The sequence below is a fragment of the Lithobates pipiens genome, unplaced genomic scaffold, assembly GCF_037356315.1.
Source record: "Lithobates pipiens isolate NorthernLeopardFrog02 unplaced genomic scaffold, aLitPip1_a1.2 Scaffold_73, whole genome shotgun sequence".
NCBI classification, from domain to species: domain Eukaryota; kingdom Metazoa; phylum Chordata; class Amphibia; order Anura; family Ranidae; genus Lithobates; species Lithobates pipiens.
In genome coordinates this window covers 936708-953081 of record NW_027507896.1, presented here as the reverse complement: position 1 = coordinate 953081, position 16374 = coordinate 936708, and the positions used below count along the sequence as shown (strand labels likewise).

At 44.1% G+C, this 16374-nt stretch overlaps 1 protein-coding gene across 1 annotated transcript in view; it reads left to right on the top strand.

Annotated features, from left to right (window-relative positions):
* Window positions 1–16374, top strand: part of LOC143959404 (asialoglycoprotein receptor 1-like) — a 41380-nt gene that overhangs the window by 2516 nt on the left and 22490 nt on the right. The window contains exons 2-5 of the mRNA XM_077468044.1: window positions 7636–7702; window positions 8977–9090; window positions 10937–11032; window positions 11217–11288. Coding sequence (XP_077324170.1) covers window positions 7639–7702; window positions 8977–9090; window positions 10937–11032; window positions 11217–11288 — 346 coding nt within the window. The 5' untranslated portion in view covers window positions 7636–7638. The remainder of the gene's footprint in view (window positions 1–7635; window positions 7703–8976; window positions 9091–10936; window positions 11033–11216; window positions 11289–16374) is intronic.

The following is a 16374-nucleotide window of genomic DNA, read 5'->3' as shown; positions in this document are numbered from 1 at the left end:
CCCACAATGGGCATCACTGATTGGCATGCATTATTGTTTGGCACTGATTGGCATCCATCCCTATACAATACAGTACACTACAGTATTTAGATTAAGGCTTACCTGTAGGTCCAAGAAATATCTCCTAAACTTATACGGTTTAGGAGATATTAGCCGAAAGACAGACACCGCGGCTCCCGTGCGCATGCGTGGGAGTGATGTAATCGCGGCTCCGACAAATGACAGCGCCGGAGCAGCGAGACCCACAGAGAAGATCGAGGCTCCAAACTACAGGGGAACAGCGGTGACTTCACTGGCTCCTGTGTCAGGTAAGTGACATATAATGGACTACTATGCGATGCGATGCAATGCAATGAGATGCGATGCGATGAGATGCGATGCAATGCTATGAGATGCAATGCGATGTGATGCGATGCAATGCGATGAGATGCAATGCGATGTGATGTGATGCAATGCTATGAGATGCAATGCAATGCGATGCATAGTAGTCCATTATGCTTTACCTTTGCAGGGAATCAAAGAGGAAGTAACACCCATCAGGGCTTACTTCTGGACATGCGCGATTCACTCTCATTTCAAATTCGTACGAATTTCCTTAAATTCGTACGTTCGGGAGGAATCTGAAATACGAATTGCCATGCGTCCGAATTTTGTACGAAATACGAACTTTTGTTCTACGAATCCCCAGGAGGAAGTCAGCACAGCACAGGGATGGTGGGAGCCCCTCCTCTAACGAAAATTCGTATTTCGTACGAATTGAAATTGAATTTCGGACACGAAATACGAAGTACGAATTTAATTTTAATACGAACCGTAACGGAACAGAACGAAACAAATTTATTGACGGCGCCCGTGTCTACTTACTTCCCCTTTAACCCTTATCGGCGCAGTTGGATTTCTATAGAGAAGCTCAATCCACTCCGGTACCCTACGGCCAAAACCCGTTGTCTCCAGAGTGCCCATCATGAATGCCCAGTCTACCCCATCAAACGCTTTTTCTGCGTCAATCGAAAGGAGTAGACGGGGGATTCCAGTCTCTTTCATCTTCTGGAGGAGGAGCAATGTGCTTACCCCATTGTCCTTACATTCTCTCCCCTCTACAAAGCCGGACTGGTCCAAGTGCACCAAACCCCGGCATTGACTTCTTTATCCTTAGAGAACATTTCCGTATCAGTAAAGATATCGGTCTATAGTTACAGCAGATTGGATTTTCTTCATCTTCTTTCAATACAGTTGTGATTGTCGCTCTCGAGGCGTCTTTACTGAACCCCCATATCCCTTTCCTAGTCCATTAAAGTATCGGGGCTGAGCCTTATCCTCCTACTCATCCCATTACTGCTTCATTTATCTCTTGTACTATTCGCTTCTCTAATTCCTGACTGACTCTTCACACAGGGTGGGGACTTTACCCCCCGACTTTACCCCGACTTTACCCCGACTTTACCCCAACTTTACCATGACTTTACCCCGACTTTACCCCGACTTTACCCCGACTTTACCCCGACTTTACCCCGACTTCACCCCGACTTTACCCCGACTTTACCTCGACTTCACCCCAACTTTACCCTGACTTTACTCCGACTTTACCCCAACTTTCCCCCGACTTTACCCCGACTTTACCCCGACTTTACCCCGACTTTCCCCCGACTTTACTCCGACTTCACCCCAACTTTACCCTGACTTTACTCTGACTTTACCCCAACTTTACCCCCCGACTTTACCACGACTTCACCCCGACTTTACCCCGACTTTACCATGACTTTACCTCAACTTTACCCCGACTTTACCATGACTTTACCCCGACTTTACCCCGACTTTACCACGACTTTACCCCGACTTTCCCCGACTTTACCTCGACTTTACCCCGACTTTACCCCGACTTCACCCCGACTTTACCCCGACTTTACCCCGACTTTACCTCGACTTTACTCCGACTTTACCCCGACTTTACCCCGACTTTACTCCGACTCCACTACTCCTTCACTTTTCCTCTTCTATTAATCCCCACTAGTCCCAGCTGTGCTTCCTTCACTGAGTACACCACAATATCTTTATCATTATATATCGGGGTCCCAGCTTTATCTAAGATTTTTTCTATATCATTTATTGATCTTTTTTTCCTTAATATTCCATACCATTTTTTTAATGACATTTTTCTGTAATATCTTTATTATTATTATTTTTTTCTTTGATGTTACTATTCTATATGTTCTGCTCTAGTCCTCTGTGTTGAGTTATATTCAGGTAGTATCCCATGATGACACAATGTACCCCGCTATATCTACCCCGCTATATGTACCCGCTATATCTACTCTACTATATCTACCCCGCTATATGTACCCCATTATATCTACTCTGCTATATCTACCCCGCTATATCTACCCCGCTATATCTACCCCGCTATATGTACCCGCTATATCTACCCTACTATATCTACCCCGCTATATGTACCCCATTATATCTACTCCGCTATATCTACCCCGCTATATCTACCCTGCTATATCTACCCCGCTATATCTACCCTGCTATATCTACCCTGCTATATCTACCCTGCTATATCTACCCCGCTATATGTACCCCATTATATCTACTCCGCTATATCTACCCCGCTATATCTACCCCGCTATATGTACCCGCTATATCTACCCCGCTATATCTACCCCGCTATATCTACCCCGCTATATCTAGTTCCTTATTTATTTTTATTAGTTCCTTATTTATTGTAAGTAATTATTACTATTTGTTTCTTCTCATTAACCCACTTGAATAGCTATTTTATTTTCTCCCTACAGCCTTTAAGTCACAGAATCTTTTTTTATATTATTTTCTTTTTTTTCATTTTTTTTTTCTTTGATTCAGCGTATTATGCCTTTAAGGCTTTCGTAGTCTATCCCCAAAATATTTTTTTTTTTTCTGGACATTTAGGATTTTAATTTGAAAGTAAATTAGGATACATATATTTTTATTTCCTAGTTTTCATATTTTCCTGCAAATTTTTGTTTTCAAAGCAAGATTGATTTAATTGAATTTATTTATTTTATTTTATTTGCGCACCTCCTCTTAGATTTGTGTAACATATGATGATCCTCTGCTGATGAAAACAATATTCCGTTTGTGTGGCTTTTGTGGAATGTAGTGGAAAGTGAAAGATCAAGTTCTGCGTTTCGCTTTTAGGAGAGATTTATTTCCCTTTTAGCGTTGCATTGCGACACACGCAGGGCGAGAAAAAAAACAAAAACAAACATTTTTATGGAAATTGTGTAACATTTAGATAAGATCGAGTCAGGCTGACCGCCGCACAAATTTAGCACGACTGCAAATTTTTTTTACAGATTTGCAATCTCTGAAAAATTCTGAATGACATTTTGTTGACTTGTCCAGGGATTATTTTTTATTTTTTGGGGAGAAAATAAATATTAAATTTTTCAATTTTTCTTTTGGGGTGGGGGGGGGGTGTGTAGAGGAAATCTTTTATTTCAAATTATTTATTTTAATTTAAGCAAAACAGAGATGGTGCAATTGCTTGATTCTCCCATCAACATATATATATGTGTGTGTAATAAAAAAATGCAGTAAAATAGGAAAATAAATAAAATGTAATGTATATATATATATATATATATATATATATATATATATATATATATATATATATATATATATATATAAATGTAATTGTATTTATTTATTTACCTATTTTTTTATCACACACACGTATATATATATAAAATTACGTTTTATTTATTTTCCTATTTTTCTGCCTTTTTTATTACACACATATATATTATATATGTACTGTATAACATTTAATTTTCTTTATTTATTTTCCTATTTTTCTGCATTTTTTATTATACACACACATATATATATATATATATATATATATATATATATATATATATATATATATATATATATATAAAAGAAAGAAAGAAAGAAAGAAAGAAAGAAAGAAAGAAAGAAAGAAAATAAATTAAAGTTAAAAAATGTTATATATATATATATATATATATATATATATATATATATATATATATATATATATATGTGTGTGTGTGTGTGTGTAATAAAAAAAATGCAGAAAAATAGGAAAATAAATAAATAAATAAAATGTAATATATATATATATATATATATATATATATATATATATATATATATATATATATATATATATATATATATATATATATATATATATATATATATATATATATGTGTGTAATTTTATGTAATTTTATTTATTTATTTTCCTATTTTTCTGCATTTTTTTATTACACACACACACACATATATATATATAAAACATTTTTTAACTTTAATTTATTTTCTTTCTTTCTTTCTTTTATATAAATATGTGTGTGTATAATAAAAAATGCAGAAAAATAGGAAAATAAATAAATAAAATTAAATTTTATACAGTACATATATAATTTATATGTGTGTAATAAAAAAGGCAGAAAAATAGGAAAATAAATAAAACGTAATTTTATATATACATATATATATATATATATATATATATATATATATATATATATATATATATATATATATATATATATATATATATATAATTAAATTGTATTTATTTATTTTCCTATTTTTCTACATCTACAGTATGTGACAAAAGTAAGTACACCCCTTCTCTTCTCTCTTTTCATGTGACAACACTGAAGAAATGACACTTGTCTACAATGTAAAGTAGTGAGTGTACAGCTTGTATAACAGTGTAAATTTCCTGTCCCCTCAAAATAACTCAACACACAGCCATTAATGTCTAAACCGCTGGCAACAAAAGTCAGTACACCCCCTAAGTGAAAATCTCCAAATTGGGGGCCCAATTAGGCATTTTCCCTCCCCCGGTGTCATGTGACTCGTTAGTGTTACAAGGTCTCAGGTGTGAATGGGGAGCAGGTGTGTTACATTTGGTGTTATCGCTCTCACTCTCTCATACTGGTCACTGGAAGTACAACATGGCACCTCATGGCAAAGAACTCTCTGAGGATGTGAAGATAAGAATTGTTGCTCTACATAAAGATGGTCTAGGCTATAAGAAGATTGCCAAGACCCTGAAACTGAGCTGCAGCACGGTGGCCAAGACCATACAGGGGGGTAACAGGACAGGTTCCACTCAGAACAGGCCTCGCCATGGTCCACCAAAGAAGTTGAGGTCACGTGCTCAGCGTCATATCCAGAGGTTGTCTTTGGGAAATAGACATATGAGTGCTGCCAGCATTGCTGCAGAGGTTGTAGGGGTGGGGGGTCAGCCTGTCAGTGCTCAGACCATACGCCGCACACTGCATCAAATTGGTCTGCATGGCTGTCCTCCCAGAAGGAAGCCTCTTCTAAAGATGATGCACAAGAAAGACCACAAACAGTTTGCTGAAGACAAGCAGACTAAGGAGATGGATTACTGGAACCATGTCCTGTGGTCTGATGAGACCAAGATAAAGGTATTTGGTGTCAGATGGTGTCAGGCGTGTGTGGGGGCAACCAGGTGAGGAGGACAAAGACAAGTGTGTCTTGTCTACAGTCAGGCATGGTGGTGGGGGTGTCATGGTCTGGGGCTGCATGAGTGCTGCCGGCACTGGGGGGGCTACAGATCATTGAGGGGACCATGAATGCCAACATGTACTGTGACATACTGAAGCAGAGCATGATCCCCTCCCTTCAGAGACTGGACCGCAGGGCAGTATTCCAACATGATAACCACCCCAAACACACCTCCAACACCACCACTGCCTTGCTAAAGAAGCTGAGGGTAAAGGTGATGGACTGGACAAGCATGTCTCCAGACCTAAACCCTATTGATCATCTGTGGGACGTCCTCAGAGGGAAGGTGGAGGAGGGGAAGGTCTCCAACATCCACCAGCTCCGTGATGTCATCATGGGGGAGGGGAAGAGGACTCCAGTGGTGACCTGTGAAGCTCTGCTGACCTCCATGCCCAAGAGGGTGAAGGCAGTGCTGGAAAATAATGGCGGCCACACAAAATATTGACACTTTGGGCCCCAATTTGGAGATTTTCACTTAGGGGTGTACTGACTTTTGTTGCCAGCGGTTTAGACATTAATGGCTGTGTGTTGAGTTATTTTGAGGGGACAGGAAATTTACACTGTTATACAAGCTGTACACTCACTACTTTACATTGTAGACAAGTGTCATTTCTTCAGTGTTGTCACACGAGAAGAGAGAAGAGGGGTGTACTTACTTTTGTCAGACACTGTATATCTATCTCTCTATGTATATAATTTCTCTCTCTCTCTCTCTTGTGCCTGTTCTGATCTTCTCTAAACCCTTTAAGGTTTTTTTGGCTGTCTCTTGGCAACTCAAAGTTTTGGGCTCCCTCCATGAATTGTCTATAGGATTAAGGTCTGGAGACGGGCTAGGCCACTCCATGACCTCGATGACCATTAGAAAGCTATAGGAGGTTCCCATGTGTCCTCATTACCATAATCCGAGGTGCCGGACCTACAAGTAAAACCTAGGAGTTATTTTATTTAGGGATATATATGTATACAGTATATACTTTATTTATTTTTCACACTTTTTATTTTTATTTTATTCTTCAAGGGGTCTGGTTGTGATTTCTGGAGACCATATTGAGACCTCCATGCCGCTGTGCATCAACAGATCACTTCTCACATTGATCTATTGCTGTCTGCAATCAGGGACGTAGATAAGGGGGTAACCCCCGGTCCTTCTGTATGGGGCCCGGGCCATCGGGGGGGGCCCAGGCAGCTGGGTGAATCAGATGTGGACAGGGCGGATGATCGCCACGGCGGGAGGGAGGCAATTACTGGAACTGATCCCCAGTATGGCTCTCTCTCTCTCTCTCTCTCTCTCTCTACAGCAGCTGAAAGCCGGCTTCTCCTCCTCTTCCTCCTGCCAGCTTTCAGCTGCTGCAAGGAGAGCCATACCAGGGGATCAGTTCCAGTAATTGCCCCCCCACCACCACACTGATCACCCCCCTGTAGCACCATAAACTTCCCCCTGCTGCCTAGGCCCCCTTGTGTGCCCCCCCATACAGCTGCCCTTCTCTCCTTCCTATTGGAAGCTACAAGCACACAACGGTATTCTTTAGGATGGAGAGTGGGGGGAATTGTCTGGTAATTTTGTCTCTTTTCCTGAATGAACACAATGAGTGATCGATACTAAGTTCAATCATAACTGAAGCATAGTAAACTCGGGGGGGGGGCAGTCAGGTTGGCTGTATGGGGCCCCATGGATTCTATCAACAGTCCTGATGAAGGTGGTCAGGAGGGATCTCTGGTCTTCATAGCTTCTAATGGGCATGTCCGAAACCAACCATTACATAATTGTCTATGGCTCCGCCCAGCCTCCCAATATGAGGGTATGGGTTTTATATATATATATATATATATATATATATATATATATATATATATATATATATATATATATATATACTGTAGTATATACTGTAGTATACGTTTGATCACCTCTGTGGAGCAGAAAGGAACTTATTTGACCAATTCGAGACCCTTGGACTGGCTCTATTAATTTATTTTTTGCGTTCCTCTGTGGGTTAGGGTTGAGGGCATCCAAGTCTTTTGGAAGGGTGTCTGCCTTTTTTTTCTTTTTCCAACCATGTGCCATTTCCCTCTTCGCAGGCGATGCCTACAGACTACCAAGATTTGACCTACCTCCATAAGGCTTCAGAAGAAAAAGAAAAAGAATGTAAGTAGGTGGATCCAGAGGTAGGAGACCAAAGACATGCTGGGGGGTTAATTGGCTTCTGTCCAAAATTGGCCCCTAGTATATGAGTGGGGACCTTGGATTGTGGGCTCCTTGAGGGTAGGTACCGATGTGAGTGTACAGGGAGAGGGACAATTGTAGACACCTCACTCAGGTTGGACTGGATGGACTGGTGTCTTTATCCAACCTAACTGTGTAATATGTAGAAGAGTTCTCTACAGAGTTGGAGTTTGGAAAAGGAAGGCAGTTGGGTTCCTATGATCTGATGGGTCTGATGAGATATAGATTGGTCTGGTCTAGCTAGTGGTAGGTTTGTGTTGTGGGTGGCTAAATACAGACAAATAGGCAACCAATTTCAGCATCAGTTGTGATGGACCATGTAGAGGGTCACCGTGGTATGGTCAGAAGCTCTCCTGATACCACCACGTGCCAATTGTCCAAGTTCTTATGTAGGAAATAGAATGAGGTTTTGTTGGCTGAGAAGTGAGAAGAATTGGCCATGTCTCCGTACTCCGGCAATATAAGGAACAATATGCCAATGCCTTGACGCCCATCACCCTCCATGAGACATACGCCCATCCTACCTCTTATTTCTGGAGTGCTATGGCTTTGCTCCATCTTCTGGTCTCTAGACTAGAAGATGGTTTGTCAATAAATGGTCAATCTGAATGTATCAGCTGGCCTTGTGAACGGTCTCATCATATGATTGGATGGGCTCTGGTTTTGTAGCACCACCTGCTGGTCTGATGGTTATAGTTTAGCTCAGTTTGTGTGAATGTTCTGATGGTTTGGTCTCAGGAGAAGTTGGTCCCATCTTGTCAGGTCACTATGGACTGGACCATGAATGTCAAAAAATGTATTCAGTCCTGTTACCAATAATCTGTTTAATAATTGGTCTGGTCTCAACAGGAATGGAAGGCCCTGGTAACCCATTGGCATTGGATGTGTTTTCTATTCACTGAATATACCTTCAGATTGAAGCAATCTCCGTTATTGGACCAGTTTGTTGTATCTTGGGTTGCATTCAGTGGGCCAGGTAAAGGTTGGGGTCTCCATGATGTTTATGTATGGATGAGAGTCGGAGCTGGTCTCCCTTTGTGAGGAGCTTCTCTAGCCCTAAAGTTTAGCTGCGCAGAGATGTTTTGGCATCCCCGAGTGCGGTTCTGTGAACTTCTGATGCTCAGTCCTGTTGAGGTTCTGATTAATGACAGACTGGTCTGGTTCCAACATGTTCTCCTTTCTATCTTCTCACCTAGATACCAAGATGAACCTCTGGATTCCCCAGCCCTCCTCCCGTCTCCTGTGTGCTCTGTGCTCCACCTGTGCCGTTCTCCTCTCCATCATCATCATCCTCATCATCTCCTTCAGATGTAAGTGGGCACTTAGTACATTCTGGTATAGTCCATGATCATGTATCGTCCCTACTGCACAGTCAAACCCAAATGGCCCTGTAGACTCTTCTATGACCTCTTGACGTGTCTGTGAGAGCGACCATTCTCCAAACCACCCCGCCCTATCCAATGTAACTCCCTTACCACTTGATCCTCAGTCCTCCAGACGGAATCTTTTGGTGTTTACACGCAGACGGAGGATTTCACACCGACATTACTACATTTTCATGACAGAGGGTTTGGGAATTCAATATTTGCCCAGGGAAAGGAGCACAATGTGGTTCTCACACCAGTCCACACGTCCCGTAGTGTTGCACAAGGAGCCGCGGTGTGCAGCGGGTGGAGCAGGTGCTCTGCACCCCCGGGAGTAGCAAAGTGGCCACATTAGATGACAAGGGCCACTGGAAAGGGCTATATACATGCTCTTCTTTTACAGGGTGAGTTGACAGGGTCACTTTAAGACACAGTAAATAAGCTTTAAACTAAAATCTAAATCAAAACCTCTGTAGCTACGGGCACTGTGGAGCAATTTATCCTCAAAGTTTACAACAGAAAGTGCTTTCACATTAATGTTCAGTTGCTCAGCACCCCCTCCCAGCAGTGATTTAGTAGCTCAGCTACCCATGCTCCCCTTACCAGCAGTGACTCAGCATCTCAGCTCCCGCTCCTAGCAGTGACTCAGTAACTCTTTCCCCTTCTCTATCCTCCAAGCAGTGACTCAGAAGCTCAGCTCCCCCTGCTCCATCTTCCAGCAGGGACTCAGAAACTCATCTACTTCCACTCCTCCCTCCCAGTAGCACCACAGCCCCTCTCCTTCTCCCAGCAGTGACTCAGCAGCTCAGCTCCACCTTCCTTACCTTCCCAGCAGTGGCTCCGCAGCTCAGCTTCACCTTCCAGCAGGGACTCAGAAGCTCAGCTACCCCTGCTCCACCTTCCAGAAGGGACTCAGAAGCTCATCTACTTCCACTCCTCCCTCCCAGTAGCATCTCAGCCCCTCTCCTCCTCCCAGCAGTGACTCAGCAGCTCAGCTCCACCTTCTTTACCTTCTCAGCAGTGGCTCCGCAGCTCAGCTTCACCTGCTTCCCCTTCCAGAAGGGACTCAGAAGCTCAGCTCCCCCTGCTCCACATTCTAGCAGGGACTCAGAAGCTCAGCTCCCCCTGCTCCCCCTTCCAGCACGGACTCAGCAACTCATCTACTTCCACTCCTCCCTCCCAGTAGCATCTCAGCCCCTCTCCTCCTCCCAGCAGTGACTCAGCAGCTCAGCTCCCGCTCCTAGCAGTGACTCAGTAACTGTTTCCCCTTCTCTATCCTCCAAGCAGTGACTCAGCAGCTCAGCTCCACCTTCTTTACCTTCCCAGCAGTGGCTCCGCAGCTCAGCTTCACCTGCTTCCCCTTCCAGAAGGGACTCAGAAGCTCAGCTCCCCCTGCTCCCCCTTCCAGAAGGGACTCAGAAGCTCATCTACTTCCACTCCTCCCTCCCAGTAGCACCTCAGCCCCTCTCCTCCTCCCAGCAGTGACTCAGCAGCTCAGCTCCACCTTCTTTACCTTCCCAGCAGTGGCTCCGCAGCTCAGCTTCACCTGCTCCCCCTTCCAGCAGTTACACAACAGCTTAGCTCCCACTCTCAGCAGTGACTCGCCAGCTCTGCTCCTCCTACTCCCACTTCAGCATTAAAGTGGTTCTAAAGGCTCAAGGTCCTTTGCTGGGCCTCTCCGTCCTTTTTGGCTGAGATAGCAGCAGGAGCTAAGGGCACACTGCTTGAGGAGCCATATCTTCTCAGCTCCGTCTTACAAATCTGATAAGTTCTGGGTTTTTACCCCCCACAGGCCCCGGTGAGAAACCTCCTGACCGCACCCTTGAGAATAAGATCGGGAACCTCAGTAACAGCATGAACTCCAGAATGGCTCAGCTGACCCAGGACGGTGAGTGTCTTGTAGATAGACTCCTCTATAATGTCTCTGTGACCCATCAACCCTCCAAACCCACCACTGATGTTCTGCAATGTCTGACTTTAGTTTCATCCTATTATCTCTGTAGATGGGATGATGGGGATGATGGGAACAATGGTGACTTGGAAATAACCTCTTCTAATCTTCTGTCCTACAGGGAGCAAGACGACGGAAAAATTACAGCAGCTGCATGACAATGTGAAAGCTATCCAGGCAGACACTGCTATAAGTAAAGTGATGTTCTGAGTGGAGGGGGTGGGCAGCAGGGGACAGAGGGGTCATGTCGAGTGTGTGAGGGAGGACGTGGTGTTTGGCGGTTCTCCAAAAAATATGGATAGATAATGATGAGTACGAGAGGGTGGACATGGTGTTTGGTGGCTCTTTATAAAGTGGATGGATAATGATGAGTAGGAGAGGGTGTATGTGGTGTTTGGTGGCTCTCCATAAAGTAGATGGATAATGATGAGTAGGAGAGGGTGTACGTGGTGTTTGGTGGCTCTCCATAAAGTGGATGGATAATGATGAGTACGAGAGGGTGGACATGGTGTTTGGTGGCTCTCCATAAAGTGAATGGACAATGATGAGTACGAGAGGGTGGATGTGGTGTTTGGTGGCTCTCCATAAAGTGAATGGATAATGATGAGTAGGAGAGGGTGGACGTGGTGTTTGGTGACTCTCCATAAAGTGGATGGATAATGATGAGTACGAGAGGGTGGACGTGGTGTTTGGTGGCTCTTCATAAAGTGAATGGACAATGATGAGTACGAGAGGGTGGACGTGGTGTTTGGTGGCTTTCCATAAAGTGGATGGATAATGATGAGTAGGAGAGGGTGTATGTGGTGTTTGGTGGCTCTCCATAAAGTGGATGGATAATGATGAGTAGGAGAGGGTGGACGTGGTGTTTGGTGGCTCTCCATAAAGTGGATGGATAATGATGAGTACGAGAGGGTGTATGTGGTGTTTGGTGGCTCTCCATAAAGTGGATGGATAATGATGAGTAGGAGAGGGTGTATGTGGTGTTTGGTGGCTCTCCATAAAGTGGATGGACAATGATGAGTAGGAGAGGGTGGACCTGGTGTTTGGTGGCTCTCCATAAAGTGGATGGATAATGATGAGTAGGAGAGGGTGGACCTGGTGTTTGGTGGCTCTCCATAAAGTGGATGGATAATGATGAGTAGGAGAGGGTGGACGTAGTGTTTGGTGGCTCTTTATAAAGTGGATGGATAATGATGAGTAGGAGAGGGTGTATGTGGTGTTTGGTGGCTCTCCATAAAGTGGATGGATAATGATAAGTAGGAGAGGGTGGACGTGGTGTTTGGTGGCTCTCCATAAAGTGGATGGATAATGATGAGTAGGAGAGGGTGTATGTGGTGTTTGGTGGTTCTCCATAAAGTGGATGGACAATGATGAGTACGAGAGGGTGGACGTGGTGTTTGGTGGCTCTCCATAAAGTGAATGGACAATGATGAGTACGAGAGGGTGGATGTGGTGTTTGGTGGCTCTCCATAAAGTGAATGGATAATGATGAGTAGGAGAGGGTGGACGTGGTGTTTGGTGACTCTCCATAAAGTGGATGGATAATGATGAGTAGGAGAGGGTGGACGTGGTGTTTGGTGACTCTCCATAAAGTGGATGGATAATGATGAGTAGAAGAGGGTGTATGTGGTGTTTGGTGGCTCTTTATAAAGTGGATGGATAATGATGAGTACGAGAGGGTGGACGTGGTGTTTGGTGACTCTCCATAAAGTGGATGGATAATGATGAGTAGAAGAGGGTGTATGTGGTGTTTGGTGGCTCTTTATAAAGTGGATGGATAATGATGAGTAGGAGAGGGTGTATGTGGTGTTTGGTGGCTCTTTATAAAGTGGATGGATAATGATGAGTAGGAGAGGGTGTATGTGGTGTTTGGTGGCTCTTTATAAAGTGAATGGATAATGATGAGTAGGAGAGGGTGTATGTGGTGATTGGTGGCTCTCCATAAAGTGGATGGACAATGATGAGTAGGAGAGGGTGTACGTGGTGTTTGGTGGCTCTCCATAAAGTGGATGGATAATGATGAGTAGGAGAGGGTGTACGTGGTGTTTGGTGGCTCTCCATAAAGTGTATGTATAATAATGAGTAGGAGAGGGTGGACGTGGTGTTTGGTGGCTCTCCATAAAGTGGATGGATAATGATGTGTAGGAGAGGGTGTATGTGGTGTTTGGTGGCTCTCCATAAAGTGGATGGATAATGATGAGTACAAGAGGGTGTATGTGGTGTTTGGTGGCTCTCCATACAGTAGATGGATAATGATGAGTACGAGAGGGTGTATGTGGTGTTTGGTGGCTCTCCATAAAGTGGATGGATAATGATGAGTAGGAGAGGGTGTATGTGGTGTTTGGTGGCTCTCCATAAAGTGTATGTATAATGATGAGTAGGAGAGGGTGTATGTGGTGTTTGGTGGCTCTCCATAAAGTGGATGGATAATGATGAGTACGAGAGGGTGTATGTGGTGTTTGGTGGCTCTCCATAAAGTAGATGGATAATGATGAGTACGAGAGGGTGTATGTGGTGTTTGGTGGATCTCCATAAAGTGGATGGATAATGATGAGTACGAGAGGGTGTACGTGGTGTTTGGTGGCTCTCCATAAAGTGGATGGATAATGATGAGTACGAGAGGGTGGACGTGGTGGTTGGTGGCTCTCCATAAAGTGGATGGATAATGATGAGTAGGAGAGGGTGTATGTGGTGTTTGGTGGCTCTCCATAAAGTAGATGGATAATGATGAGTAGGAGAGGGTGTATGTGGTGTTTAGTGGCTCTCCATAAAGTGGATGGATAATGATGAGTAGGAGAGGGTGTATGTGGTGTTTAGTGGCTCTCCATAAAGTGGATGGATAATGATGAGTACGAGAGGGGGGACATGGTGTTTGGTGGCTCTTTATAAAGTGGATGGATAATGATGAGTAGGAGAGGGTGTATGTGGTGTTTGGTGGCTCTGTATAAAGTGGATGGATAATGATGAGTAGGAGAGGGTGTATGTGGTGTTTGGTGGCTCTCCATAAAGTGGATGGACAATGATGAGTAGGAGAGGGTGTATGTGGTGTTTGGTGGCTCTCCATAAAGTGGATGGACAATGATGAGTAGGAGAGGGTGTATGTGGTGTTTGGTGGCTCTCCATAAAGTGGATGGACAATGATGAGTAGGAGAGGGTGTATGTGGTGTTTGGTGGCTCTCCATAAAGTGGATGGATAATGATGAGTAGGAGAGGGTGTATGTGGTGTTTGGTGGCTCTCCATAAAGTGGATGGATAATGATGAGTAGGAGAGGGTGTATGTGGTGCCTGGTGGCTCTCCATAAAGTGGATGGATAATGATGAGTACGAGAGGGGGGACATGGTGTTTGGTGGCTCTTTATAAAGTGGATGGATAATGATGAGTAGGAGAGGGTGTATGTGGTGTTTGGTGGCTCTTTATAAAGTGGATGGATAATGATGAGTAGGAGAGGGTGTATGTGGTGTTTGGTGGCTCTCCATAAAGTGGATGGACAATGATGAGTAGGAGAGGGTGTATGTGGTGTTTGGTGGCTCTCCATAAAGTGGATGGATAATGATGAGTAGGAGAGGGTGGACGTGGTGTTTGGTGGCTCTTTATAAAGTGGATGGATAATGATGAGTAGGAGAGGGTGGACGTGGTGTTTGGTGGCTCTTTATAAAGTGGATGGATAATGATGAGTAGGAGAGGGTGTATGTGTTGTTTGGTGGCTCTCCATAAAGTGGATGGATAATGATGAGTAGGAGAGGGTGTATGTGGTGTTTGGTGGCTCTCCATAAAGTGGATGGATAATGATGAGTAGGAGAGGGTGTGTGTGGTGTTTGGTGGCTCTCCATAAAGTGGATGGATAATGATGAGTAGGAGAGGGTGGACGTGGTGTTTGGTGGCTCTTTATAAAGTGGATGGATAATGATGAGTAGGAGAGGGTGGACGTGGTGTTTGGTGGCTCTTTATAAAGTGGATGGATAACGATGAGTAGGAGAGGGTGTATGTGTTGTTTGGTGGCTCTCCATAAAGTGGATGGATAATGATGAGTAGGAGAGGGTGTATGTGGTGTTTGGTGGCTCTCCATAAAGTGGATGGATAATGATGAGTAGGAGAGGGTGTGTGTGGTGTTTGGTGGCTCTCCATAAAGTGGATGGATAATGATGAGTAGGAGAGGGTGTATGTGGTGCCTGGTGGCTCTCCATAAAGTGGATGGATAATGATGAGTGCGAGAAGGGGGACATGGTGTTTGGTGGCTCTTTATAAAGTGGATGGATAATGATGAGTAGGAGAGGGTGTATGTGGTGTTTGGTGGCTCTTTATAAAGTGGATGGATAATGATGAGTAGGAGAGGGTGTATGTGGTGTTTGGTGGCTCTCCATAAAGTGGATGGACAATGATGAGTAGGAGAGGGTGTATGTGGTGTTTGGTGGCTCTCCATAAAGTGGATGGATAATGATGAGTAGGAGAGGGTGGACGTGGTGTTTGGTGGCTCTTTATAAAGTGGATGGATAATGATGAGTAGGAGAGGGTGAATGTGTTGTTTGGTGGCTCTCCATAAAGTGGATGGATAATGATGAGTAGGAGAGGGTGGACGTGGTGTTTGGTGGCTCTCCATAAAGTGGATGCACAATGATGAGTGTCCTGAACAGTGTGGAGGTTCAAGAGTGACTAGGTGAGGTTGGTGGCTGTCAGTGGTTGTGTGACAGGAAGGGTACAAGGATAATATTAATATGAACCTGTTACAAACTTGATAAATTAAAACCTCCATCATTCCAAATCTTGAACCTTCATATTGCTCATTGAGTCCAGACATCACAAGAAAGGGCCAATAGGGAGGCTAATGCTGTGCACACATGGTCGGAAATTTCGGCCAGCAAAAGACCGATGAGAGCCTTTCGTCGGGAAATGTGACCGTGTGTACGCTCCATCGGAACTTTGCTGTCCGAATTTCCTCCAGCAAAAGTTTGAGAGCAGGTTCTCAATTTTTCCGATGGTAAGGCCGGGTTCACACTGCTGCGGGGGGAGATCCGGATGTGATTCGCACCGCAAATCACATCCGATCTCCGTAGCGATGCGAGTTCAGCCATACACATAGTATACAGATAGTATGGCTGAATTCGCATCGCTCCCGCAGCAAACTCGCACGGGACCCTTTTTTTGGTCCGCAACAGAATCGAATCGCATGGGGGTTCACACCATGCGATCCGATTCCTGTGCGAGTCGGCAGATCGCACTGCGATATGCGGACGGATCTGGGGGTGTCATTAACATAACATTGACACTCCCAGCCGTCCGC